Source organism: Melospiza georgiana, chromosome 19 (genome assembly GCF_028018845.1).
Source record: "Melospiza georgiana isolate bMelGeo1 chromosome 19, bMelGeo1.pri, whole genome shotgun sequence".
Classification (NCBI taxonomy): Eukaryota; Metazoa; Chordata; class Aves; order Passeriformes; family Passerellidae; genus Melospiza; species Melospiza georgiana.
Genome location: NC_080448.1, coordinates 7,445,347 through 7,470,102, shown reverse-complemented (window position 1 = coordinate 7,470,102; position 24,756 = coordinate 7,445,347). Strand labels below are relative to the sequence as shown.

Genomic DNA, 24,756 nt, shown 5'->3' with positions numbered 1-24,756 from the left:
CCCTGGCCCTCGGCTGGGCCGTTCCTGTGGGAGCTGCCCCGGGACCAGAGCACCGGGACGGGGACCAGAGGTGCCAGCAGGGTCCCCGAGCCCTGCCCAGCACTGGGGTCTGTAACCCAGGGCTCCACATACCCGGTGTTCTCATCCCAAGGCTTCACAACCTGGGGTCGATGTCCCTGACATGCACATCCTGAATATCTCACACCTGGGTCTCCTACATCTCTGCTCTCCATATCCACCTCCAGCACGCTGGGGGCTTTGCACCCCTGATCTCCGACATCTCTGGTGTTCACATGCCAGGTCCCCAGCATCCCTGTCTCAGCATCCCAGTTTTCCACAATCTGGGTCTCCTGCATCCCACGTGTCTCCAGTCCCAGATCTCCTCATCCCTGCTTTCCCACGCTCAGGGTCTCCACATGCCCTATCAGAGAATATCTGGGGTTTCCACACCCCAGTGTCACCATCCTGGGATGCTGCATCCCAAAAAAACAAGTGCACAAACACTCCCTTTGGGTCAGAGGCCAAACAGGGGCTCCATGGGCAAGAGCCCACCCCAGCAGTGCAGCCCCCTGAGCTCCAGCCCTGCCCCCGGGCTCCCCCTTCCCTCCAGCCCCCTGTCTGAGGGTTTGGGGGTTCAGCTCAGGGGCTGCAGCCTCCCAGGGGGCTGGAGAGGGGCTGGGTTGTGCCCTGGTGCCGTTTGGCCCCGGCTGGCCCTGTGTCCCCCACGCCCTCCCTGCCCCGGGGCTCTGGGCAGGACGGGCCCTACATGGCCGAGGTCAGGCCCACCATGGCCCCCGATGTCCCCTGCTCTGTCAAATCCCACTAATCCCCCCTGAGTCATCCCTGGCCGACGCTGACCTGGGAGGAATCCTGCACTTGTGAGGCCCCTGTCCGAGCCCGGGGGGCTCCCTGTGCCCCGAGCCCCTGCTCCCCACCCCTCTGCCCGGCAGTTTGGGCTGTGATGAGCTTGGCAGGTCTCAGGCAAACCCTGGGGATCAATGGGATCAATTCCCGATCCTGGTGATTGATTCCTGCTGTTGGGGGTCACTCCTGTGCTTGGGGGAAGGGGGGTTCCCATTTGTGTGTGAGGCTTTTCCAGCCCCAGCCTCACCACAGGGGAAGAAGCCCCCAGGGAGTATCCCCAGCCCTCTCCCCTCTCCCGTGCCCTCACCACGGTGATTTTGCTTCCCAAAATAAGCCGGGGGTGGGGGCTGCGGCAGGGCCACGGCGCTGGGATGGGGTCGGGGTGTCCCTCGCTGTGTGGGGGCGCCCTGTGAGCCCCCGGCCCCTCCTGCTCGCAGCCCTTGCCGTGGCTGGGGCGGGTGCTGCAGCCCCGATCCCTCGCAGGGCGCTGAGTCAAGGCGCATTTTCTGTTTATAGCTTGGCGGGGAGGGGAATATTTTTACAGCGTGAGTCACCGAGCGTGTGGCTGCGAGCGGAAAAGCGTCGGGAAGGGACGGAGGTGGGGAAGGACCGGGGTGGGGAAAGGACGGGGGTGGAGAGGGACGGGGGTGGGGAAGGACCGGGGTGGGGAAGGAGCGGGGTGGGGAAGGGACGGAGGTGGGGAAGGGACGGGGGTGGGGAAGGAAGGACGGAGGTGGGGAAGGGACGGAGGTGGGGAAGGGACGGAGGTGGGGAAGGAAGGACGGGGGTGGAGAGGGACGGGGGTGGGGAAGGGACGGAGGTGGGGAAGGAAGGACGGAGGTGGGGAAGGACGGAGGTGGGGAAGGGACGGAAATGGGAAAGGGACGGAGGTGGGGAAGGAAGGACGGGGGTGGGGAAGGGACCGGGGTGGGGAAGGAAGGACGGGGGTGGGGAAGGACCGGGGTGGGGAAGGAGCCACCCAGCCCCTCCCGACCCCTCCCCGCCCCGGGAGGAGCCCGAAGCCTGAGGAGGCCGCGGATCCTCAGCGCTGCCCCAGGAGCAGAGCCCGGGCTGTCCCCGAGCCCCCCGAGCCCCCCAGAAAGTCGAGACAAGGCGATAACAATTAAGCAGCGCTGACGTCAGATCTGTAAGTTTATTTGCTCAATGTACGACGGCTACATAATGACTCACATTCATGATATTCCATCACTGAGGAAAAACTGCTAAGAATGGTCCGTGTGTGAAATAATTCCTTACAGAAACACGGAGTTGGAAAAATAATCACTGATTAGACCTTAAAAATAGTTCACTGCATAACATGACAAAAAGCACAAACAAAGGCTCATTCAAAGAACACAGTCATTGTTCTCCTACACTGTAATAGTTATAATTTCACCATGACGAACACCAGACATTAAGATTAAGCTAACACTGGTGTTTTCTTTTGCTTTTTTTTTTCCTTTTTAAAAACAAAATCATATATAATTGCATGTCACTATAGCAACATCCATAACAGATCAGTTTGTTACGATCACTATTTGGTAGAGCAAACTTTACCCCCGAAAAAAAAAAAGGAAAGAAAAATAAATTAAAAAACTTTAAAAAATTTTTGAAGACTATTTTGTCATAGGAATACATAACATCTACAGTATAAGTTAATAAATTTCAAGCTACTGTATAGAAATACGACACTAGCATGCACAATATTGTATCAATAGAGTAATGGAGCAGTAATCATTTCACTGGAGAGACAGTATCATAGGCAAGTGCATCTCTTAAAAAATGAAAGAAACCATTCAAGCTGCTTAAAAATCAAGTCCCTGACCCCCACTCCGTTTTTAGCCCTCTTGTGCCATCTCTCCTGCATAAGTTTCCTAAAGCAGCCAGAGCAAAAAGCCAAAAAGAGTAGTAATTATTTTGGGAAAAAAAACCATTAAAAAAAAAAAAAAAAAAAAAGAAGATAAGTTTTGTAATTCCAGTAAATCACTTCCAATTATACAGCTGGGACAACACTGCTCACGGGACACGGGGGTGGATGAGAGGGAAAGCCTAAAGCATCTCCCGGTCCCGGCACACAGCGGCACCGCACACCCTCACCCTGGGGTGCTGCGCCCCCAATTCCTGCGGGGCACTCGGAGCAGGGGGAGCCTGACCCAAACCAAACCAAACCAAACCAAACCGAGCCAAGCCGGGCTGGGGCGCTCCCGGGGCCATGTCCGTGCCCCAGCAGTGCCGTGTGTGCCTCACCACGTGCCGGGCTGGCTCTCGCAAGGGCCGGGGAAAGCCTGGTTCCAAATCAGCGTCAGAATCTCAGAATCGCGGTAAGGATTGAATCAAAGCACGAGCGCGGGTTCTCCGCGCTGCGCGGCGCTGGGGAAGCGCTGCAGGGAACAGCACTGAACCTCCAACGACCATGGAAAAAAATCAAAATTAAAGCTAAACTTACTCAAAATGGGGTAAGTAGTACCTGCTAAGCAATTCAGATGCCCCAACTCCCACCCCCGGTCGGATCAGACAGACTGAGAAAAGATTTTGCTAAGAAGAGAACTAAGTTCCTGGGCTCCCGATGGTGGACAGAAATGTCTATGATTGTAGCTCTTCCCTTGAGGAATTTCTCTACCAAATTAGAGTCTAAGCTCCTGAAGTTCACTCATTACACCACAAGCTTCCCCAGGAGAAAGGAAAACGCACCCGGCTTCCCTGGTGACAAACAAGGGAGCCTGGGTGCTGGAGATCTGCTGACAAACCTCATGGTACAGTGGGAGAAAGTCAGGCAGAGTGAAATGGCAGTGCAATCCCTGAGGAAGCAGCTGTGGCACCTTAAATCAGGATGGTCTTTTGAAATACCAAACACAGTACATGACATACAGACCTGAATGCTCTTTTTTTTTTAATATTTTTTTATTGTTTTTTATTTAAGTGGCATTTTTTTTTTTTTAAGTTTAAACACTTCCCCCTTTGTCTAATTAAGTTCTTAAACCTTTTGCTGTGGACTTAAAATAGTTGAAACAGCCGCTAGCCAAGCACCTGTTAAGCTGTTGACCAAAAAACTAGAGCAGCTTTGATGTTCCTGGGGCGGGCGGTCTTCTTGCCTTGGGCGACACAGAATAGCTAAAGCCAGTCCACAGGCGAGGACTGCTCAGGAAGGCAAGCCAAAAGAACTAGCAAAAGAAAGAAAAACAGACAATCAAAGGCTTGATGTCATATGGCTGTAATGTAGAAATACTGTAAACTGCAATTTAGTGTTAATACTGTAAGCTACCCTAATAAATATCTCAACCAAAAAAAAAAAAAAAGAAAAAAAAAGGAAAAAAAAAGGAAAAAAAAATAAAGATTGGATGGCCTAAATCCCAGGGCTTTGCAAGCCCCAAATTCTTTAGTTTTGTTGGTTTATTTTTAATTCCTTCTCAATTTGGGGATTTGCAGGCAGAGCTGCAGAGAGAGGCCCCGCGACGTGGTGCGGGCACACGGCACCTGGGCTGCGGAAACAAACGCTCGAAGCCTTACTGGAACCACAGAACTCCCTTTTTTTTTTTTTTTATCCAAATGTTTTTGCGTTGCTTTCCTTCCAAATGAGGGCCATTCCATCCACGCAAATTCGTCTTAAAACCCTTTTTTTTTTTTTTATTTCTAGCAATAAAGTTAAATTAAAGACAGCTCCACTTGTATTAATAATCTACAGAACAGTCCATATGCCAGTGAGGCTGCTATTCCATACCAGCACAGCCAGCCTGACTTCCACTAGTGGTGTTTTGGCAAAAATGTCAACGAGGCAATCAAAGACAGGTTGTGGGGGGCCTCCCTGGGAAGGTGTCCCCTCCCTTTCCCTCCCCCACCCCGGACCCCCCCCCACTCGTGGGAAAAAAATAAAGACTGCAGTAGTTAGCATCAGCGTGCGGCTGCCAGTCCATCGGGGGGGTCTAGTTGTTGCCTTCTCCGCCGTCGTCGTCTTGCTGATCGCTCGTCCAGAGCGTTAGGTTGTCGCGGAGGAGCTGCATGATGAGCGTTGAGTCCTTGTAGGAGTCCTCGTTGAGGGTGTCCAGCTCGGCGATGGCGTCGTCGAAGGCCGTCTTGGCCAGGTGGCAGGCCTGCTCCGGCGCGTTCTGGATCTCGTAGTAGAAAACCGAGTAGTTAAGGGCCAGCCCGAGCCGGATGGGGTGGGTGGGCTGCATGTGCTCCTTGCTGATCTCGTGGGCTTCGCTATAGGCCTTCTCCGAAGACTCCACCACGGTCGCCCTCTTCTCGCCGGTGGCCACCTCGGCCAGGTAGCGGTAATAGTCCCCTTTCATCTTCAGGTAGAAGACTTTGCTCTCGTACTGCGTCTCGCTGCAGTTCTTGATCAGGTAGTTGTCCAGCAGGCTCAGCACATCCTGGCACACGGCTTCCAGCTCCTTCTCGATCTTCTCGCGGTAGGCGCGGACCATCTCGATCTTCTTCTCGTTGCCATCTGCAGAGGTCTTCTGCTCGATGCTGCTGATGACTCGCCAGGACGAGCGCCGCGCCCCCACCACGTTCTTGTAGGCCACGGACAGCAGGTTCCTCTCTTCGTTGGACAGGGGCTCGTTCAGCTCCGTCACCTGTGTGGAGAGAGGGGGAGAGAAAAGAGACGTTTGGGTTAAGCCCCGGCCTTCTGATATCCCCATCGCTCCTTTGGGTGTTCCTGTGTGTCTCTAGAGAGAGGCAGGAGGAGGCAGTCAGCTCCAAAGTCCTGCTCTGTCATCCAGCTCTGCCTCTGCTCCCATCCCAGCAGGAGCCAGATGGGAAATCATGCTGTGCTCCAGACCCACAACAAAAGGAGCAGGCCTTGGGTTTTATTTGAGAGATCAGCATCTTCCAGAACAAGAAAAGTCTTCTAGGAAAGAGATGCCTTTCACCTGCAGGATGAGAGCTGGCGATGCAGGGGAGAGGGACAGTCAAAGCAAGAGGGAGGAGATGGTCCAGGGTTATGAGCTACCTGCATGGTTAACACCACCCAAGCTACAGGGTGTTCAGCTTTTCCACTTCCCACAAGCTTCAGAGACACCCAAAGGATCTCTGAGATAGCACAATTACAAGCTCACAATTAAAAGCTCACAAGGTGAAGGGGAAATCCCCCACACTGGGTTTTCCTCACTGAGGTTAACACTGTTACCTGCCTCATGCACCACAAAAACCACAAAGGGATTACGGAGATGATGAGCACAGAGCTCCCTCAGAAACCTGGGAAGCACCACTTGGTATCACAATAATCCCATTCCAGCTCCCACAACACCATCACTGCCTGGAGCCTCCCAGGCAGCAGCTTTGGCCAAGGCTGCACCAGCTTCCCACGACCTGGAAGGAGCAGGAGGAGCCCTTGCAGCAGACAGGACACCACACAGCAGCTGCACATGGCTGCTCCCCGGGCTGGTTACAGCTGCCAAGTGCCACTCTGAGCCTGGGCACGGCCACTGCCCCCTTTCCCCCAGGACACACCCTGGGCACAGCCACCTGGCAATCAGGCCACCAAAGCAGGAACCTGTGAGCCACCTCAGGGCAGTAAAGGATTAGGTAATGGTTTGGATGTGAAAGGCTTCTGCAAACACTGAGTCACTTTCACAAGGATGTGTAAGGACAAGGTTTGCTCTGGGCCCAGATAACCACATTTATGGTGGGGAGCAGGAGGCCAAAGGCCCAGCCAGGACCTCATTTGAATGGCCTTGAATGACTCACAGTTGCTCACACCATATTGACCTGCACATTCCAGAACATCCACTCCTCCTGCAGCTCTTCAGCCATGCTCTGGCTGATGTCTCCTCCCAAAACCAGGCCACAGCTAAGCCTGCTTCCCTCACAGCAAGCAGAGTCTCTGATCAGACCCCCTCCAGCCCTTTCCCTCAAGGCAGAGGCAGCAAGCAGAGCCTGCACTCCCACCCCTGCTGCTGTGTGCATCTGTGCTGCTCCACAGGATGCTCCAGAGCCTGGCACAGGAACAGCAGACCCTTTTCCAGATGGAAGAGGGTCTTGCTGTGCAAACCAGCACAGCTGCTTCTGCTGCAGGGCGAGAGACAGCGAGGGAGCAGGGAATGGGAGTCACACAAATGAGGGCAGGATCTCCTGGGACTATCAGCAGCTGCCAGTGGCACAGGACAAAGAGCACAGAGCAGGGTGCCAGGGCAGCTGCCAGTGCTCCCGCCCAAGGTAAGCAGGGCAGCGATGCCGCTCCCAGCTCCCAGTGCCAGGCCAACCCTCACACCCCTGTCCTGGCCAAGACAACGGTGGCAGTTTAACCACAAGGCCCTGGGGTCCCTGTGATATCCTGCTTCCTGCAGCAGGGCCCAACCACAACGAGCCCAAATACCCGTGGTGAGACACTGCTACACTGCCTCCAGCCTGCCTGCTGTGCTGAGGTCTCTGCTCTGCAGTTTTACAGAATGCCTCCCTTTGTTCTTCCCTCTCAATGACTCCCACACAAACCACAGTAATGATTCTGTGGGTTAAAGACATCTTTGGGAGCACAACCAAGGTGTGCCCCTGCCCCAGAGCTTCTGGGTTGTCTGTCCTAAGAGATACCAAAGACTCCATCAGGTTACCTGGGGGCTTATCCCACCTAAGCTGCCCTGCTTTGAGTGAGGGATTTGGAAATAGAAGCATCCAGAAATCCCAGCCTGAGTTATTCTCCTCCAGCTGTAAATGGAGTGTCCAACACCAACAGCCATACAAGAAACTCACTGACTCCAAGAGTTTTCTGTCATGACAGGGGTTGTGGAGATTGATCACCAGATGAAATTTTGCTTCTAGCAAGATGCTCCCTGAGAGGAGACACCAGTTCTGAAGTGAGGAACAAGCAGGTGCCCCACAGCCAAGTCTGCAGATATTTATCACTGCAGGAAGAAGTAGATTTACCTCCTCTCACCAGAAGAGTCTTGCTGGAGGACAGATTTATCAAAACTACAGGGAGTTTCGTGGGATTAGCTTTGCCATAAACATTTTAAATTCGAAGCTATTAAGGATTACGGAGGAAAGTCGCCTGTCAAAATCCTTTCAACAAACTGGCTGACAGATGGAAGGTACACCTGTGGAGACAGCAGATTCCCCTAGGGAGCTCACAGGGAACTTGTAAAAGCAGGAAAGGAGCCTTGTTAACCATGTCACTGCTTCCTAGCAAGACCCAGACTCCCAGGAAGGAGCACTGCAGAGACATGGCCAAGATGTGACAAGGGTGGGGACAAGGACCACGGCCCTCAGCAGCAGGAGAGGGGAGAGGCTGCAGTCCCACACATTTCAGTTTGCAATTGAGCTGAGGGAGGAAGAACAGAAAACCATCTGGCTCTTGCATTCCCAGCAGGAAGAAAATGCAAGATGCCCAGGACACAAGGTATCAGACAGCAGGCTACACTGAGCTGCCTTGTCAGTCAGAAAAAGGCAGCAAATATTTATCCCAGGTTCAGCTGCCTTTGAGGACATCTCTGTCTCCCAGAGATGGTGCCCTCCTGCCTGTGCTGGCATTTCCTGGCACAGCCCCCTGCACACCCCAGACTGTGCAGTCACTGCCACTCTGCTCTTCCACAGCACTGCAGTGTTGTGGTGTGCTGTAATGTCCCATTTTGGCCTTCCAGGTCATTCCCCCAGGTGTGCCTATGCCTCTCTCCCTTCCCCCTTGCCCCCATGCTGAGTGAGTCCTGTCAATCAAGTTTAACATTCCAGCAAGGTTGGTCAAGTTCAAAGGATGCCCCTATGCCCAGAGGTCATTGGCCTGTCTGGGTGTCATCTTCCCCTGAGACCCTGCCCCTCTCACCTGGTTGGTGCTCACCTGTACCTCCCCTCCCCCTGTCCCTGAGCTTAAAAGGTGATCAGACCATGCGGCCGATTCTGTTGGAGCAGCTCCTCACGTTCAGACCTCTGTAACCATGGAATGAACCTCTGGACATTAAACCCTCCAGCAGAATCCTCTCCTTTTTCTCTTCACCATCGCCTGAAGCCATTCCTCCTGAGGTAAACGGGGTTCCTAACAAGCCTGGACTTGTTCAGTGCCCAGCTGCAATCTCCAGCAAGCCAAGGTATCTCTGGGGTGACACACCACAGCTGCTGCCTTTGGCCCGGCAGCGAGGGTCAGACTGGCCCAGGCACAATCTAACTGGGAATATTGGGAGCCTTTTCCAATACTGCACCAGTGCCCATCTCCAGCAGAAACTGCTCCAACACCCCTGCACCAGCCTGTCACATACACGTGGGGCTGTGCCTTCTCTGCAGCCTGTGCTGGCCAAACAAATGCTGTTTGTTTTTTTCTTACACTGCAGGATACAGAAACAAAGTGAGTTCAACCAAGCCACTGGCTAAACAGCAGGTTCTGATATACTGAGTTTGTAGCATTGCACGGAATGCTTCTGATTGAACATCAAATAAGGCAATGTCCTGCATCAGGCCTGAATCACACTGCAGCAGTCACATCATGGAAGGGCAGAACCACCCCCCTTAACTCAGACCCTGAAGGGGTTTCACCTCCCCAAAGAAGGGATCAGGTCCCCTGATGCCATTTCCAGCACTGTTACATGGAGTCAGAGATTTCAAATGGCCAAAGGAAAATCCTAGCTTGGCATTAGGAGGGCTTGGCAGGAGCACAAAGCCATCAGGCCCTGGCTGCAGTCTACCTGCTCTTTGGGAAGTTCAGTTTGGAGTTTTACTTCCCTGGCTGCCAGCAGGGAACAGCAGAATTTGCTCTGCAAACCCCAGTAACTGCCCAGCCTCATCTCCCTCCTGTGCTCATGCAGACCAGGGAGAGGGGCAGGAGATGCAGTGTCAAGTCCTGGATGTGGCACAAACAGCCAAGGACAAAGATCTGATCCAATGGTGGAAACTTGATACAGGAAACTCTTCTAGCTATTCTGGAAAAAAAAAAAAAAAAAAAAAAAAAAGAACACAGCTGCCAGGAGCAGACTGCACAAGGACACCTAGGCAGGGAGTGCAGGGAGCAGTCCAGGCTGCCAGGCACTTCCATCACCAAGCTGGACACTGCCAGTTCCAGTCCCACCAGCTCTCTGATGGCACAGTGTCTGCACCACCAGACTCCAGGGCCCTTAAGCCATGGGGAAACTCCCTGAGTTCCCACTGGACAAAAATTACTGGAGGTTTAGGGTTTATACTGCTTGGGAGACCAGAGGCTTGTACCAATCCAAGCCCTCTGATTTGCAACAAAGCACTGCAGAGGCAGCACCGTGTCTGAGAAGGTTTTCCTGATTTCTCCACTACAGCTGGAGCTCTGACTCAGCACCCTGCCCAAAACCTGGCAGGCTCCTGGCATGCCCAAGGATCACATTGCAGCCAGGCAAGCTTCAGCCTCTTGAGGAGAAGCCAGGGAACAAGCAGAACTTTACCTGTGCCTGATGCCAAGGTATGTAAACCCCAAAAGCCCAAGGGGTGCTTCTACAGCACCTGCTTTCTGAAGTATCCTGATTAACAGGCTTTGGTGAGACCCACGGGGAAGGTTTGCTCCCACAGAACAGCAAGTTAGGTTGGTTAGGGGCTTTTTCCAGGACTCCCATCCTCCACTTCTCACCTTGCAGGAGTAGGTCTGAGTATACATCAGGAAATTACTGTTTTTGAGGTCCCTTCAGTGACTGCAGTGAAGATCCATCACAGGACTTAGCTCTACCTGTTTATTCTTGCACACTTTTCACTTAGTTTGATAATTAAGTGCCCACCCATTTACAGCTTCTGCCTGGCTTTGATGTCTTATCTTAAAGCAGACAGCACTGGCAAGCTGACAGGACCCAGAGATCCTTCCCTGGGGAATACCATCAACATCTGACAGTTTAACCCATGTTATAAACCTCAATACTTGCTCTTCTTATTGCTTAAAAGAGAATCCGAGTCCTTCAGGACATCAGACAGCTACAAAAGAGTGAAGCTTTCCTGGAGAGACAGAGACAGCCATGAGAACTTCAAACTGTTCACTGAGAAAAGCTTTTAAAGATCATCAGAGCTCCTCTCCCACCAGGATACACAACATCCATCTCCCCTTCAGCACTCGTGCTTCCTGTTCTATCTACAGCTCCTGCACCATGGAATTAAATTTGTTATCTCTCCACACAAACCCCAGCAAGTGCCTTGTTTTCCTTCACATGCAGCTTGTTAGTGTGAGCTCTGGCCTGAAGGTCTTCTTCTGTGTTTCATTTTTTGAAATGATGTTCTGACCACTGAAATTCCTTCTTGCTCTGTAGCCACTGGCAAGGGGAGCACCCAGCACACAGCCCCTCCAGGCTCAAGGAGCTGAAAAAGGTCACAACACCTGCAGACATGTCACCTCCTCCCATCTCCAGCTGCTGTCACATGCTGGGACCCCACCACCGATGAGCAGGGACAAGAGGACACGGCCTCAGGCTGTGCCAGGGCAGGTTCAGGAAGAATTTCTTCACAGAAAAGGTTCTCAGACATCAGAAGGGGCTGCCCAGGGAGCTGGTGGAGCCCCCATCCCTGAAGCATTGAGGAAATGACTGGACATGGCACTGAGTGCTCTGCTCTGGCTGACAAGGTGGTGACTGGTTAAAGGTTGGACTCTGTAACCTTGGAAGTCTTTTCCAACCTTAATGATTCTGTGTCAGGACCACCTTTAGCAGCCCGAGTGTGTCATTTTGGAAGGTCATGACAGACAGACTGCCTGTTTTTTCCTGTCCCCAGCTCGCCCCAGCTTGAAGAAATGGCTGCTCTCAAGCACATGAAACTGTCACCATTAGCCAGCAGCCTGGTGAGAGTCACGACTCGATGCCACTCAACCTCCCCAAGAGCAGCCTCTCCCCAAGCACCAGAGTGAGCTGTCCTACAACTCCATCACAGCAGTGGCAAAGATGCTTTTCTTAAGCACTGTCCTACTTTGGTGAAGTAGGCGTGTGTTAAACCAGACCTAAATCTAAAATGTTCCCAGATTGGTTTGGGTTCCTTTCCCTGTTGCCTTGCCTTCGCCCCCATGTCACACTTCCAAAGTGGAAGTCACACCACAACTGCTTCTCTCCTTGCTGACCCCTTCTGCTGTCCCTTGCTCATGTTTTAACTCAGTGTGGCCAGGGGGGCTTTGGGCTGTAGGTCAAACCCTTCCTCTCATCCCACACAAGACCAAAAAAAGGCACGTGCAGGCTGTGGGCAGACACAAGTTCCCCACTGCCTTCTCCTCTGCCTGTTTCACTATGAATAATCCTCTACCAGTTCCTGTTTTCTAAGCTGGCAGGGCCACTTCACATCACAGGACAGCAGCTGAGGGCACATGGGATGGTTCTGGCTCTGCCATTACATTTCAAATTGCTCCCAGTGCCTCAAGGACCAGTGTCTGCAGAGAACTGTTTATTGCTTGCAGCCCAACTGCATCTCAGAGGCTACTCAGGTGCTCCAGACATCAATTAGGATTTCTGCATGTTCCTACACTTAACAGCAGCTTTCATCCCACTCTGCAGCCTTTATTACTTAAGGCGACTTTGAACCTCCCAAGACAAAGTCTTCAAACTGGGAGATGTGGAAACCAAGAGCTCATTTATTTTATTGGCCTTTGTAGCTTAATAACTGCATGTGATTGCACTGCATTCAGGTTTGATCAGTCCTTGGAGCCTGCAGACCTCCTGCTCCAGTTTCAGTGTGGCTGTCATGGATTTCAGTTGGAGAAAAAGCAAATTTCAGCTGCTTGGGTCATTCTTGCACGTGAAAGGTTGAAGGGAGCCACGGTGAGAACAGCAGTAAGAGCAGCAGAGCTCTGAGCTGCTCCATTTTGTGTCCCAGCCCTTATCTGCAGCACTGCAGTCCCAGCACTTGGGATAATGACTCTGGGTTTCTTTCCACTGCAGAACACCTGGGTGCCACTGATTTGTGTCCCTAACTTCTTCTGCAGCTCGAGATAAGGCAAACATGAGGGAGCATCTGCCTGCCATGGCTATTGTAGACAGAGAGCAGCCCAGACACATCCCAGTCACCAACTGGAAAGAAAAACTTTGGCCTCCCAGCTTTGTGTATGTTCAAGTGTTGTACAAACAAATGTTCAAGGAGCTACAAACCATTTCTGAGTTAGCATTGCACAGTCCTGTCACAGAGAGCTGCTCCTCTAGCCAGCATGTGCTTTTGAGCCAGGAAGGAATTATGCTCAAGTTTTCTTGTTTTCCTTATTAACACCCTGATTCCCATTAGCCTTACTGACAGGCTATTAAACAAGATGAAAACTGGCTGGAGGACAACTCGTTTCAGCATCTTGCTGCCATTACCTGCCTCGTGCTCATTAAAAACTCTCAGGGAAAATGACTGACCTCTGTTGGCCTAGTGCCTCCCAGCCACCAGATGGAGAGAGCAGCAAGCCCAAGCACATCAGCCCCAGCATTTGAGGGGATTGTCACTCAGGGCTCATCACACTGTCCCTGGCAGATGGGACACCAGCACCTTTGCCTGCTAACCACAAAGCAACAGAAGGGATGCCAAGCTATTCCTTCCCCAGGATATGGCAGGCTGGCAGCATCATCTGCCCACTGCTGCGTGCTGGGAGTGCCTCAGCAGCAGCACAGGATCAGCACCACCCTTCTCCATCACCCAACAGCTTGGGGAGCTCTCCTGCCTCGGATTATCTGCTCTGCTCCCTGCTGACAGCCTGGTCTCCAAGCTCTCTGCCAAGCACGTGGAAGCCCAGTGCCACAGCGTGCCACTGCTGTGAGAGCTCAGATGTGCCCCTGGAGCTCACAGCAAGTTTCAGGAGCTCAGAGTTGATCCGTTGATCCTTCTGGAAGGAGAATGACAATTCATGGTTGCTATAGGCTCTTCTGGGCTGCATTAAGCTTTTCCAGGTGAGAGCTGAAGAGCTCTTCAAGAGTAACTGCAGTTCTTTCCTCTGAAACATTTCTGAAGAGTTTAAAGACTTAGGGGTTTTTAATTTCTGTTTAAAAATTATTCCTCAGAAGATTCCACCTGCTCACATGCCTTTGAGCTGAAGCAGCCATTCACAGGATGGCCACTGGACATTTCTAGAGTCTTAAGACTTGGTCCATGCAGAGGAAGATGTTTTTTTTCTTTCCAATTCATGGTAAAACAAACCCAAGCCAGACAGATTTCAGAGACTCTAGATAAATGCACCAAGTTTCATGTGGGGAGGGTGTTTAGTGCTGCTGGGAGCATTAGCTGCTTAAAGATTTACCTCACAGCTTCCAAGGGTACTAATCTGGCTCAGATCTTAGTGCTTTCCTGCTCACCTCCAGCCCCAGTGCCAGGCAGGAAGAATCCTGCCACCAGATCATCAAATCCTCCCCAGAGCATCAAGTGCCAGGCCCTGTCCTTAATCAGGGGCTCAAAAACTGCCTGTGCCCACGACCTCTACCCAGCTGAGCCAAGAGAGAAGGGATGCTGTGCCATGGGCAGGCCACCTCAAGGCTGAGAGCAGGATCTGGTTGCTGGCAGAGCCTGCTCCTGCTCACTGAGCAATTCCTGCCTGCTGGCATGGCTTCCTTTGGCATGGCACTGCTGCCATGGCAGCTGCAAGCTGCTGCTCCAAAGGGTGAAATGGGAGAAGCTGCAGCCATGCAAAGCTCCCTGCAGTGAGCATGTACGATTTTTAGCTGCTCCAGGTCACTCCCACAAACTCTTTGGGAACACCTGGTTGTTGCACATCAAGGTAAGATTCTGGAAATATTAAAAACAAGATTTTTGCTCTAGGTCTCTTGGTCTGCAGATCCAGCAGTTCCTTGCTGTCTCAAACATGTTTTACCAGATTAAGCAAGAGACTTCCCAGAACACCCAGGTGGATTCCTGCATGCCAGCTCCACGATAGGTTTAATTTCTACATCAGTGAGTAAGGTGATTATCCCTCCAGATGTACTTTACCCTCCCACTGCTTCAGGGATTTCAGGCTTGATCTTACACATCTCTAGCAAAGACAATTTTATTTAATTTCTTAAATGAACTTGCAGAAAAGAAGAAAGTCAAGTTTTTGCTCTGGCAGCTTTCTGGAGCACTGTAACTGATTTTAAATTACAAGGAGGGTCACTATCCTAGATCCAACTGTTTAACTCCCCTCTCCGGGTTGCAGCCATCCCCTCCCATCCTCTTCTGAAGCCCAAGGAACTCCCACCACAGATTTGATCTCAGTTCATCACAGGTGACAGAACCCCTGAGGTGCCAACATCATCTTGACACCACCGAACACAAGAAGCCAAGCTCCCAGATAATGAAATATTCACCCCATGTAACAAAGCCCAACAGCATAAACAGGCAAAGCTCCAAGGCCTGCCCCAGCTGGGTGTAAATCAAAGGCTGTTAATCTCCCCCAAGTTCCCATTCACTTGTAAAAGGCATTAGAGATCTCCTACAGCAATTGCTGAGCGTGTCTGTTAGCACATGGCACAGCAACAGCTTCTCCACCTACTATGAATAAACCTGAGGCTGCTGAGCACAACTGTCCAAACAACGTGTCCATCAGCAGCCTCGTTAGCACCGGGGCTCAGCCTTCCCACTGGTGTTTTTCTAGAGCCTTGCTGAAACCATCTTAGAGAGGAGTCACAAGCACCCTGACACGCCAAGCAGCTTTGCTGGGTACGTAAGCAAAGACACATCCCAAGCAAGCCAACCCATCTAGAGAGATCAGAGGGAATTTGCAAACAATTAAGGAATGGTTTGCACTTGGAATCCCTGCAGACTTGGGCTCGTCCAAGCACAGCTGCCTCCAACACCCATACACGGACTCAATTCCAACAGCTCCTTCACAGAAAGAAAAACATTAAGTACTCTAATCCCTAATCTGGGGATCACTTTAAGGGAATCTCACGCCATCATTCTCTAGTTACTCTCCTGCTGCAATTAACTAATGCACTGCCCCTGGTCACTGGATCATTAGCTTGGGGCCAAAAATCAGGTTTGTTTAATATCTAATTGAGCGTGTACTGGGTCATGCCTGAGATGTGACTAAATCTGGGTTAGCAGAGAAAAACCTCAAACTGGGGGAAGTTTGCCCTTAAATAGGCAGACAAAGGCTTTTGTTTCACCAGCTACACGAAGGCTTTGCTTTTGAGAGACAGTCTTGTCAGTGTTCCCTGCAGCACAAGAATTGCTGCCTCATAATTTCAGCTCCATTTTCCAGAATTTACCATTTCTGAGCTTTTCCAGATTATACCAAGATAACCAGCATGAGACTCCAGGGTGAAGATCAACCCTTTTGATTTACCAGCCCCAGCAGCTCCAAGGGCTCTAACCCACAGAAGGGACCAGAAAGATGCAGCAGCTCAGCCTCACATCATTGTGCATTCAGAAAAGATGGACCAAGCCATCCCACTGCTGAGCTCCTCCCCCAGAGCCACGGGAGGGAATCCCACATCTTGACATCTGGATGCTGAAGCAGTCAGACCTCTTACTTAAAAAAAGAAATAAATTTAAACAGCAGAATGAAAGTCATTTTGTTGCCACTTTCCTTCATTTTAGGCTGGGAGGAAGGACTTTGCTCATTAGATCAAACAGCCAGGGGGAAAAACATTCCCACAAAGCCATTTTATTTGCATGAGGAAAGAAGAGTTTCCCCACCTTCCATGACCAAAAGCTGCACTGGCAGAAGCACAGGCAGAGCCTGGCAGCCAGCAGCCATGGCAAAATGTTTTATCTCAATGCCACCAGCATAAAAACCAGCCACCACCATTTATCTGGCCTGCTTCTCCAAGACAAGCCAAAGGTTTCAGAGGCTGACAGACAAAGCCACCCAAAATCCAGCACAGTGACCAATCCATTGCTACTTCCCTTTGTTTTAGCTGGTTTCCAGGCTATCACTGCAAAGCAGTGACCATCACCAGTCAAATCGAGTCATTACTTATGTTTTCACTCAGTTTTTGCTTCCCAGACATTTTCCAGAAATGCCAGTTGCCATTTCTCATGTGCATCTAACCCTTGGGGAACAAAACCTCAGCTAAGGACCAGTTAGGTTAGTTACCTGTCCAGTAAAGAGCTGGTTGAAGGCTTTCAGCTTTCCAGAAGGAAAAGACAAAGACTTGACCAGCAAAGGAAAGAAGGTCTAAGCTGGCTCCAAACCAGTTAGCACAAAAATACTCCTCCTTTGGAAAAATCTGCCATGAAAATACTCCTCCTTTGGAAAAATCTGTCATGAAAATACTCCTCCTTTGGAAAAATCTGTCATGAGATGCAGAGCACTGGAGCCTAGGAGAAGGCCTGGAAGCACTGAGGGTGCAGCACAACCTCAGCCCTGCCTCCCAGCTCTGCCACAGTCAGGTGGAGAGGATGCCTGGATCCCATCAAGGCTGTCAATGGGAAGCCAGACAAATGCTGTTCCACTGTGCTTTGGCCTGCAGTTATTGTAATTTGCATTCACCTTCTGCTGGCAGCTCAGGAGGCTGAACAGGGTACAGAAGCACAAGGCAGAGCACCAAATGCCCCAGGCACTGACCCACCTGAGGAAAAGCTCCCTCAGGTCAGACTGGAGGCATTTTCCAATGCCTCTGAACAGCCTGGTGCTTGGCTGGGACAGGAGCAGCCAGCTCTGGTCTGAACTAGTCTGACAGTCAGACTGAACTGAGCTCCCAGCACACCTCTGCCAAGGAAAAAGCAGCACCAACAAGTTCAGCAGTGCTCCACATCCAAGGACACGTCTGAGCTCAGACAAAGCCACCTCCCAAAAAGCAGCTGGTTACTCAAGCACTAGCAGGTGGGACTCACAAAAGCTTGGATTCTTTTTTTCTTAAATATGTACCCCTGCACACAAGTTCTGTGCATGAAGCTGCTCCAAATAGAAGCTCAGGATTTCAGTGATGGACTTGGTGCATTAGGCCCTGCCAGATGTGTCACCATCCGTGGAGTTTTCTCCAGATGTGGGGTCATGGGTACCACTCTCCTCCCCAGCCCCTGCTCCATCAGCTGCATCCTGAGCCATGCTTCTCCCCCTGTCCTCAAGAGCCACAGCTAACAGATCCAATGCTCAGCTCCAAGCCTGCAAAGGCAGGAGAAATATCAGGCTTTGAAAAATCCTTGTCCTTAGGATTGTGACCTTGGGGTCATTGTGACCCAGGCCCCCCATAGGTGAATGGGGTCCATCAGGTCACTTTTACCCCAGCTCCCTGATCTGAAGCTTAGCAAGGCTGAGGCTGTTTATTCCTCCTTGCAAGGCCAAGCTGAGCATGCTCCTGAGCAGCACTGATGCTACTGGCCAGGTACCAGAAAAGTGGTTCAGTAACACACATGAAGAAGGGGAACAAGTATGGTGGGGATCCTCAAATTAAGGAAAAGCTTAATTCTACCAGCTGCAGAAGCTGAGGTAGGACCGTGTTTTTCATCTCCCTGATCAAAAACCAAATCTCAGCTGCAGGAGGAAGAGGGATACACCACAGTTATGTGGATAACCCTCCTGAAAGCACCATCCAGAACATCCATGAGAACCACTAAGAGGATGTCAAAGACATCATCCAGGTTCCAGGAACAGTGTGTAGGTCCCTAGATGCTGGAGTTTTCAACCCAGGAAACATTTCTGGAGCTGAAGTTCTGTGGTTGTCCCTAAAGTATTCCAGCAAGCCCAAGCACACATCATCATTGTCCAAGCAGTTTATTCCAGAGCAACTTTGGGATCAGCTGATGAACACAGCTGGGGCAGACTGACTTTATCAACTGACATTATGAAGTTTACTTGGTGTACTAAAGCAATTAAATCTCCTGTGAACCAGCCATCTTATGATCCCACACAAGAAGCAGCAAATAAAGGTGGTTGAAAAAAAATTAATAAATCAAGACAACTCCCACCAATCTTTTTGCATTTTCATGGTTAGACATCATCCAATAGATCTACTGGATAAACCCAAATAATCCAGGGGTTCATGGAGAGCCCTTGCTCAAGTTTTACTGTTTCTATGTACTCAGCTGCTATATTCTCCATCATAGTCTCAATTTCATTTTTGTTTAGTTCAAGAAGAGATATTTTGGGTCCAATCCACCTTGGATTGTACATCTGGCCAACTAAGAAACCCAGCATGATCCTGTAAGTCAGTGACTCTTCCTAAATGGACTAAATAAGAACTCACAGGAGCTCAAAGAGGAATTTTCAAGAGCTTGATGTGCTGAAGACTCCCAGTTACTGTGAGCAGTGTCCACTGCAGCCACCACAGAGGGTCTTCACTGATACCTATGTGTGGCTTAGGAGCAGATGTGACTCAGGCTATGGCCACGAGGTCCCAGGGCTGAGTCACACAGAGAGAACCCCACACTGTGAACCTCTACAAGGTCAGAAGGACAGGAGCCCCTGACAGTCACCACCCTGTGCTGAGCCCATGCACCTCCAGGAAGGAAGCCCTGCTCAGGAGTGAGGCTGTCTGCAATCCCCAGCACCACTGCAGTCCCCCAGTGCCCTGCAGGCACCCTGAGGCTGGGCACCATTCAGTGTGCCTGCACAAGAGCATCAGTGCTGCCATGGGATGCCAACAGCTAATGACTGCACCCATCCACCTCAGCACTGGGAATGGCTCTGCAAAGCCACCCCCAGCCCCCCTGGGAAGTGCTACTACAGCAGCTCGCACTCCTTGGTCCCCTCCCACCATCACAGATGGCCTGCCCAGCACTCCTCCTGGAGAAGCCTTTCCACCTTCACCACCCTTTTGTCTGTGCACACTGCGAGCAGAAAGCAGCTAATCATCCCTGCTCTGCTTCCTGGGGACTCTCCAGACAGGCTGGATTGGTGTTACTGCCCCTTCTTCCAAGGGTGAGCCTGCTTGTCTGTGTGAAGCCCTGCTATCAGCACTGATAACTGATGTGGGGGATGATAACCTGCCCAGCTGGTGACCATCACAGGAGAAGCCCACAAACCCTGTGCCAGGAGGGCCTGCAATCCCCCATCCTCACGCTCCTCCTCCACCCACAATGGCCATTTACTTCACCAAGCTGTGCTGTCTGAAGCTTGGAGCAGCCATCTGCTTCCCAGCACCTCCAACTGTCCCCCCTTCACACCCACACCTGGTGGTCCTTGCATGCAGCACAGCCACAGCCCCCAAAGTCGAGCACTGCTCCCCTCACAGGGGACACCCCAACCTACACCACCCATAGGTGCAGTGCAGTAATTTTCCCCACACACTTTGAAAAGATGACTGATTTCCTCCATAGGTTATTGCAATCATTTTGTTCATTCACCTGCACATCCCCTCCATGTAAGGTCTGTGGGGAGGCACGTGCTGAGCTCCCTGGGCAGGGCTGGCCAGGGGCTTGGCAGGGCTCCCACCTCCGGAAAGCCTCCAGCAGCAGCACCACTAATGGATATTGATCCCCAGCCCTGGCATGAGCTCTGACACCAAAGCTCTTCCTGAAGCTCAACCAGACAAAAATGCATCTTGCTCCAACCACCAGCACTGTGGGAAGTGAAACTCCAGCAAGCAAGCCCAAGGCCAATGTCTGACCACACTGGGGACCAGCAGAGAGCTTTCCTGTCCCCCAGCAGCTGATAGGGCTGATGGCACCCCCAGACAGCACTGAGGTGACAAGGGACATGACCAAGGTCATGTAGACATATCCTGGATCGATGGGCCCAGCCCTGCACCCTTCCTGGGTGTGGCATCACCTTCTGCTCCCTCTGCTAGGTGAGGGATCATCTGCTGTTTTCAGAGACCCCCCAGTAAACCTGTCCCTTTTGGGGGCTGAAGGAGCAATCCTGCTCCTTCAAATAGGGGCACTGGCAGCTAGCACTTGCAAGAAGGAAGGAAGTAGAAGTTATTAGATATAAATATTATTTTTGAGAAACCATTGCCAGCCCAGACACCCCTAGATGAATCAGCAGACAGCAAGAAGCTCAGCACACCATTTCCATTTTAAACCATTAACACAGCCATTCAGCACAGGTTCCCAAGCACACAGGGCTGAGGCTGAACAACCCATGTGAGGCAGCCGCCAAAACGCACGGGTGAGATGAAGCTGCTGGGAAAGGAGCCTCTTTAATGCCCATCACTGGCACCACAGGTCTGAAAGGAGAACCACGCAGCACTTCTCAGCAGGGCGCCAGGCAGGGCTAGGTTTGGAGGGCAGGACGGCTCTGCATCACCTTCGCTAGGCGCAGCCCGCATGCTCTCTGCTACCGCCTGGGTGCATTGCAGCTTGGACCATGGCATATGACATCACTAGGCGTTGCTACGGAAATGAGTGCGAGGTCATCAGCCTCCCGCACAACCGGGGCTGGGGGCTGGGCAGCGCACGGGGATAACCGGCTGGGACACGGCTGCGACACGGCCGTGGCCGCCGCACCGGCCGTGCCGGAGCTCCCGGGGCAGCGCCGTGCTGAAAGGAAGAACAAAGCTCTGCCTTTTGTTTGCTGCTGAAGGGAGGCGGCAGCCAGCGCTCCCGCTGGGGATCGTTCCTTACGGCCAAGCTACCCGGCAGCTGATAAGAGGCGTTAGCCCGGGTTACTGTTTCACCAGGGCCCGTAAGGAAAAATCACACATAGGAGCTCTAAACAGCACCTGGGGATCGAGCAGCCAGCCCGGGGAAGCAGGCTAAGAGAAATTCACAGAGCAACGCGGCTGTGAGTCCCGGGCATATCCCTGCTGGCTTTGTCACGGCGGCTGCATTATCCGTAGGAAATGAGCTGTAGGATCTGCTCACACAGCAGGCTTTGCTTTAAAATGAATAGATGCCGCCATCAGAAAATGGTATAAAAGCCATGGTGCAGCAGAGGGACAGCCCGGCTGGGTTAATGTGATAATATCTCGTTCCGATTATCCGTATTTCATTCCTTGATAAGACATCTCCTCCCTCCCCGGGCTCGGGCTGTGACAGTTTTGTCTGTTTGATAAATGCAAGGTTATTGACAAAATGGTGCAATATGGGCAAACAGCGCTGCACCCACGGCAGACTGCGACATTCCCAGATCGGCATTCACTTTTCATCAGCCGGGGAGGACACCCCAGCTCACAGCAAAGGTTCAGACCTGACTAAGAAGACAAACATAAAGAACAGTTTTCCCCTTTAAAGCACCCCCTCCCTCCCTCCACCCAGTCTAGCCTCTCTGCAATATGACAAATGCAGAATCTTCTGGAATGACTTGATCCTGCCTCCCACGATTGCTTTGTTTGCAAGATCAGATCAGAGATATGTTTTTTTTTCCCTTCTTATATTGTCAAAATGTCAGTATTGAAGGGGAGCGTTCAGTGTCACAAATCAGATCAGCCTGCTATATGCAGAGTCTTTATTTTAAGAGCGTGAAATGAATACAACATGACTCAATTCATAAATCTCCAACCAAGAGCAGTAAAAATAAAGAGCTTTGACAGTGAAAGGGCTGCCGATCTTTGGGGTCAGGGGCACACGCCACACCACGCGTGGGAAGGGATGCACGGGGCGATGTTTCGGCAGCGGGGATAGATGTGAACGAGCCCCCCCCTCCCCACACCGGGTCCCCCCCTGCCTCGCCCCCCGGGGCCCCGAGCCGGTGTGACCCCCCCGGGCAGCCCCGCCTGGCTCCTGTGCCCCGCCACGCTCAGGCAGGGCGGGGAGGGGGCACGGGAGGGGGCCTGGCGAGAGGGGAGAGCAGAAATGCGGCTGGAAGGGGATGTGGGGGGATGCGGGGGGCTGCAGGGCTGCGGAGGCAGCGAGCCCCGAGGCAGAGGGGAGGATGTGGGGGTGCCCCAGGGCAGCGGAGGGGGATGCGTGGGGCTGCATGGGGGCAGCAGGGCACAGCGCGGGGGTTTGGAGCAGGGGAGGATGGGGGGCGGCTCTAGGGCAGAAAAGGGGATGTGCGCGACTGGGTGGGGGCCCCGGAATAAGGGAGAGGATGCGGGGGAAGGTTTAGGGCAGGAGAGAGCGATGTGTGGGGCTGGATGCGAGCCCCAGAGCAGGAGAAAGATGTGGAAAGGGGCTCTAGGGCGGAGGAGCAGGATGCGTGGGGCTGGGTGGGGGCCCCACTGCAGGGCAAAGGATGCGTGGGGGGCTCTAGGGCAGGGACGGGGGTCGGGAGAAAGCAAAGTAGCCCTGGATGGGGAAGAGCGGCGGGAACGGGACTCAGCCGGGGGTGTCGGAGGGCGAGGGAGCGGGGCCCTGACACCCCCGCGGCCCCCCCGGCCGAGCCCACCACCCACCGCGGGGAACACGCGGGAAGGGCGAGGGGAGGGCGGCCCCAGCGGGGCAGGAGGAGGAGGAAGGTGTGCGTGTGTGTCTGTGTGTGTGTGTGCGGAGAGCGCGACGGCCGCGGGACGGGACTCACGTTCTTCATGGCGGCCGCCATGTCGTCGTATCGCTCGGCTTGCTCGGCCAGCCGGGCCTTCTGCACCAGCTGCTCGCGGTCCACCATCTTCGCGGGGTCCGGGGGGGAGAGGGGCGAGGAGGCTGCGGGCTCCGGGAGGAGGAGAAGGAGGAGGAAGGAGGAGGAAGAGGAGGACGAGGAGGGCGCGGCGGTCTCGGCGCTGCTGCGGCTGAGGCGGCGGCGGCGGCTGCGCCCGGTGCTGTGCGCGCGCCGCGGGCCACCACAACCCCCCTGCGCGCGCCCCGCCCCGCCCCGCCCCTCCGCCGCTGCCCCGCCCACCCCCCTGCCCGCGGAGCACGACGGGAGTTGAAGTCCTAAGGATGGGCAAACGGCGCTGAGTTCATTCAGCCCAGCCTTTCCTCTCAGAACTACATCTCCCATCGTGCCCCGCGCCAAGGCACCGGCCCCTGGCCCCCCTGGGCCCCGCCTGTGCTGATTCACCGGAGCCCGGCCCGGGTGGGCCGCGGAGGGCGCGGCCGCGCCGGGAGGGCGAGGGGGGGTTCGGGAGGCGCCGTGGGACGGGCGGCCCTCGGGATGGAGCCGGGGGATAGCGCCGGGCACGGGCCCACGCGGGGCAGGGACACTCCCAGCCTGGTCCCGCTCGCGGCCCGGGAGCCGTTCCAGCATGGACGCGCTCAGGGCGGGGACGCTGCCGCGGCCCGGGCACAGCAGCAGGCTGGGCTCGCCACAGAGCGGGCTCAGTCACTGCCCAGGCCCGCTCAGAGCCCGCACACGGCCCGTCCTCACCGTGCCCAGTCATAGCCCAGGGCCATGGAGAGCCCACCGAGAGCCCACACACGGCCTGTGCCCACTGAGAGCCCACGGGCCCATGGAGAGCCCACACACAGCCTGTGCCCACTCAGAGCCCACATGGCACACACGGGCTGTCCTCGCCGTGCCCACTCAAAACCCAGGCCCACCGAGAGCCCACACATGGCACACACGGCCCGTGCCCACTCATAATCCAGGCCCACTCAGAGCCCACACACGGTCTGTGCCCACTCGGAGCCCACGGGCACTCACAGCTTGGAGCCACCCACAGTCTGGTCTCAGAGCCTGGAGCCATGCACAGCATGGTTGCACTCAAGGCCCGACCCACTCACAGCCTGATCATACACCCTGAACCCACTGTCCAAACCCACTCACAATCCATGCCCGCTCACAACCAGATCCCACTGAAAATCCTGATCCACTCAAAACCCACTCGCAGCCCACGCACCATTCCCCCATGGAGACCCTGCGGGTGTTGCTGTGCCTGGTGTCACTGTGGCACTGCTGGGCCAGGTCATGGTGACACATCTTGGGGTGACGTCCCCTGCTTTCCCCTGCCCCCTTTTTCCCACCATGGCCAGGTGCTGATCCACAGAGGAGAGCATTCCCACTGGAGATCAACGCTGGACAGTGACAGCCACCTTGGGCAGTCACTCATGGATAACTCATAGGATGAAAACATGTCTGCTCCAGCCGTGGGGAGAGCCACTGGGAGTTGTAAGACATCCTACTTTCCTAAAAAATCTATGGATAAAGTGATGCTGAGAGGAGGCTACAGCACTGGGAGGAATGAAAGGCTTTAATGGATCCTGTTTTCCTGAAAACCCTCTGCATAAAGTGGTGCTGAGAGGATGCTGTGGCACTGGCAGAAAGGAAAGGGCTCTGGTAAACAGAGTGATCCCAATGGAAGCACTGTATCCTGCTTGGAGAGAGCCAGGCAGCGCTGATGC

At 53.3% G+C, this 24,756-nt stretch overlaps 1 protein-coding gene across 1 annotated transcript; it reads right to left on the bottom strand.

The window, feature by feature from the left end:
- Positions 1–1,987: 1,987 nt before the first annotated feature.
- YWHAG (tyrosine 3-monooxygenase/tryptophan 5-monooxygenase activation protein gamma) lies at positions 1,988–23,245 on the bottom strand. Its single transcript, XM_058037825.1, has 2 exons — positions 22,997–23,245; positions 1,988–5,441 (listed from the first exon to the last, which is right to left on the bottom strand). Exons 1-2 carry the CDS (start codon positions 23,081–23,083, stop codon positions 4,785–4,787), a joined length of 744 nt encoding a protein of 247 aa, XP_057893808.1. The 5' UTR covers positions 23,084–23,245; the 3' UTR covers positions 1,988–4,784.
- Between the last annotated feature and the right edge of the window lie 1,511 nt (positions 23,246–24,756).

Coding starts and splice junctions, on each gene's coding strand:
- YWHAG (XM_058037825.1), bottom strand. CDS start 23,083: ATGGTGGACCGCGAGCAGCTGGTGCAGAAGGCCCGGCTGGCCGAGCAA. Junction 5,442..22,996: donor TGGCGGCCGCCATGAAGAAC/GTGAGTCCCGTC, acceptor CTCTCCACACAG/GTGACGGAGCTGAACGAGCC.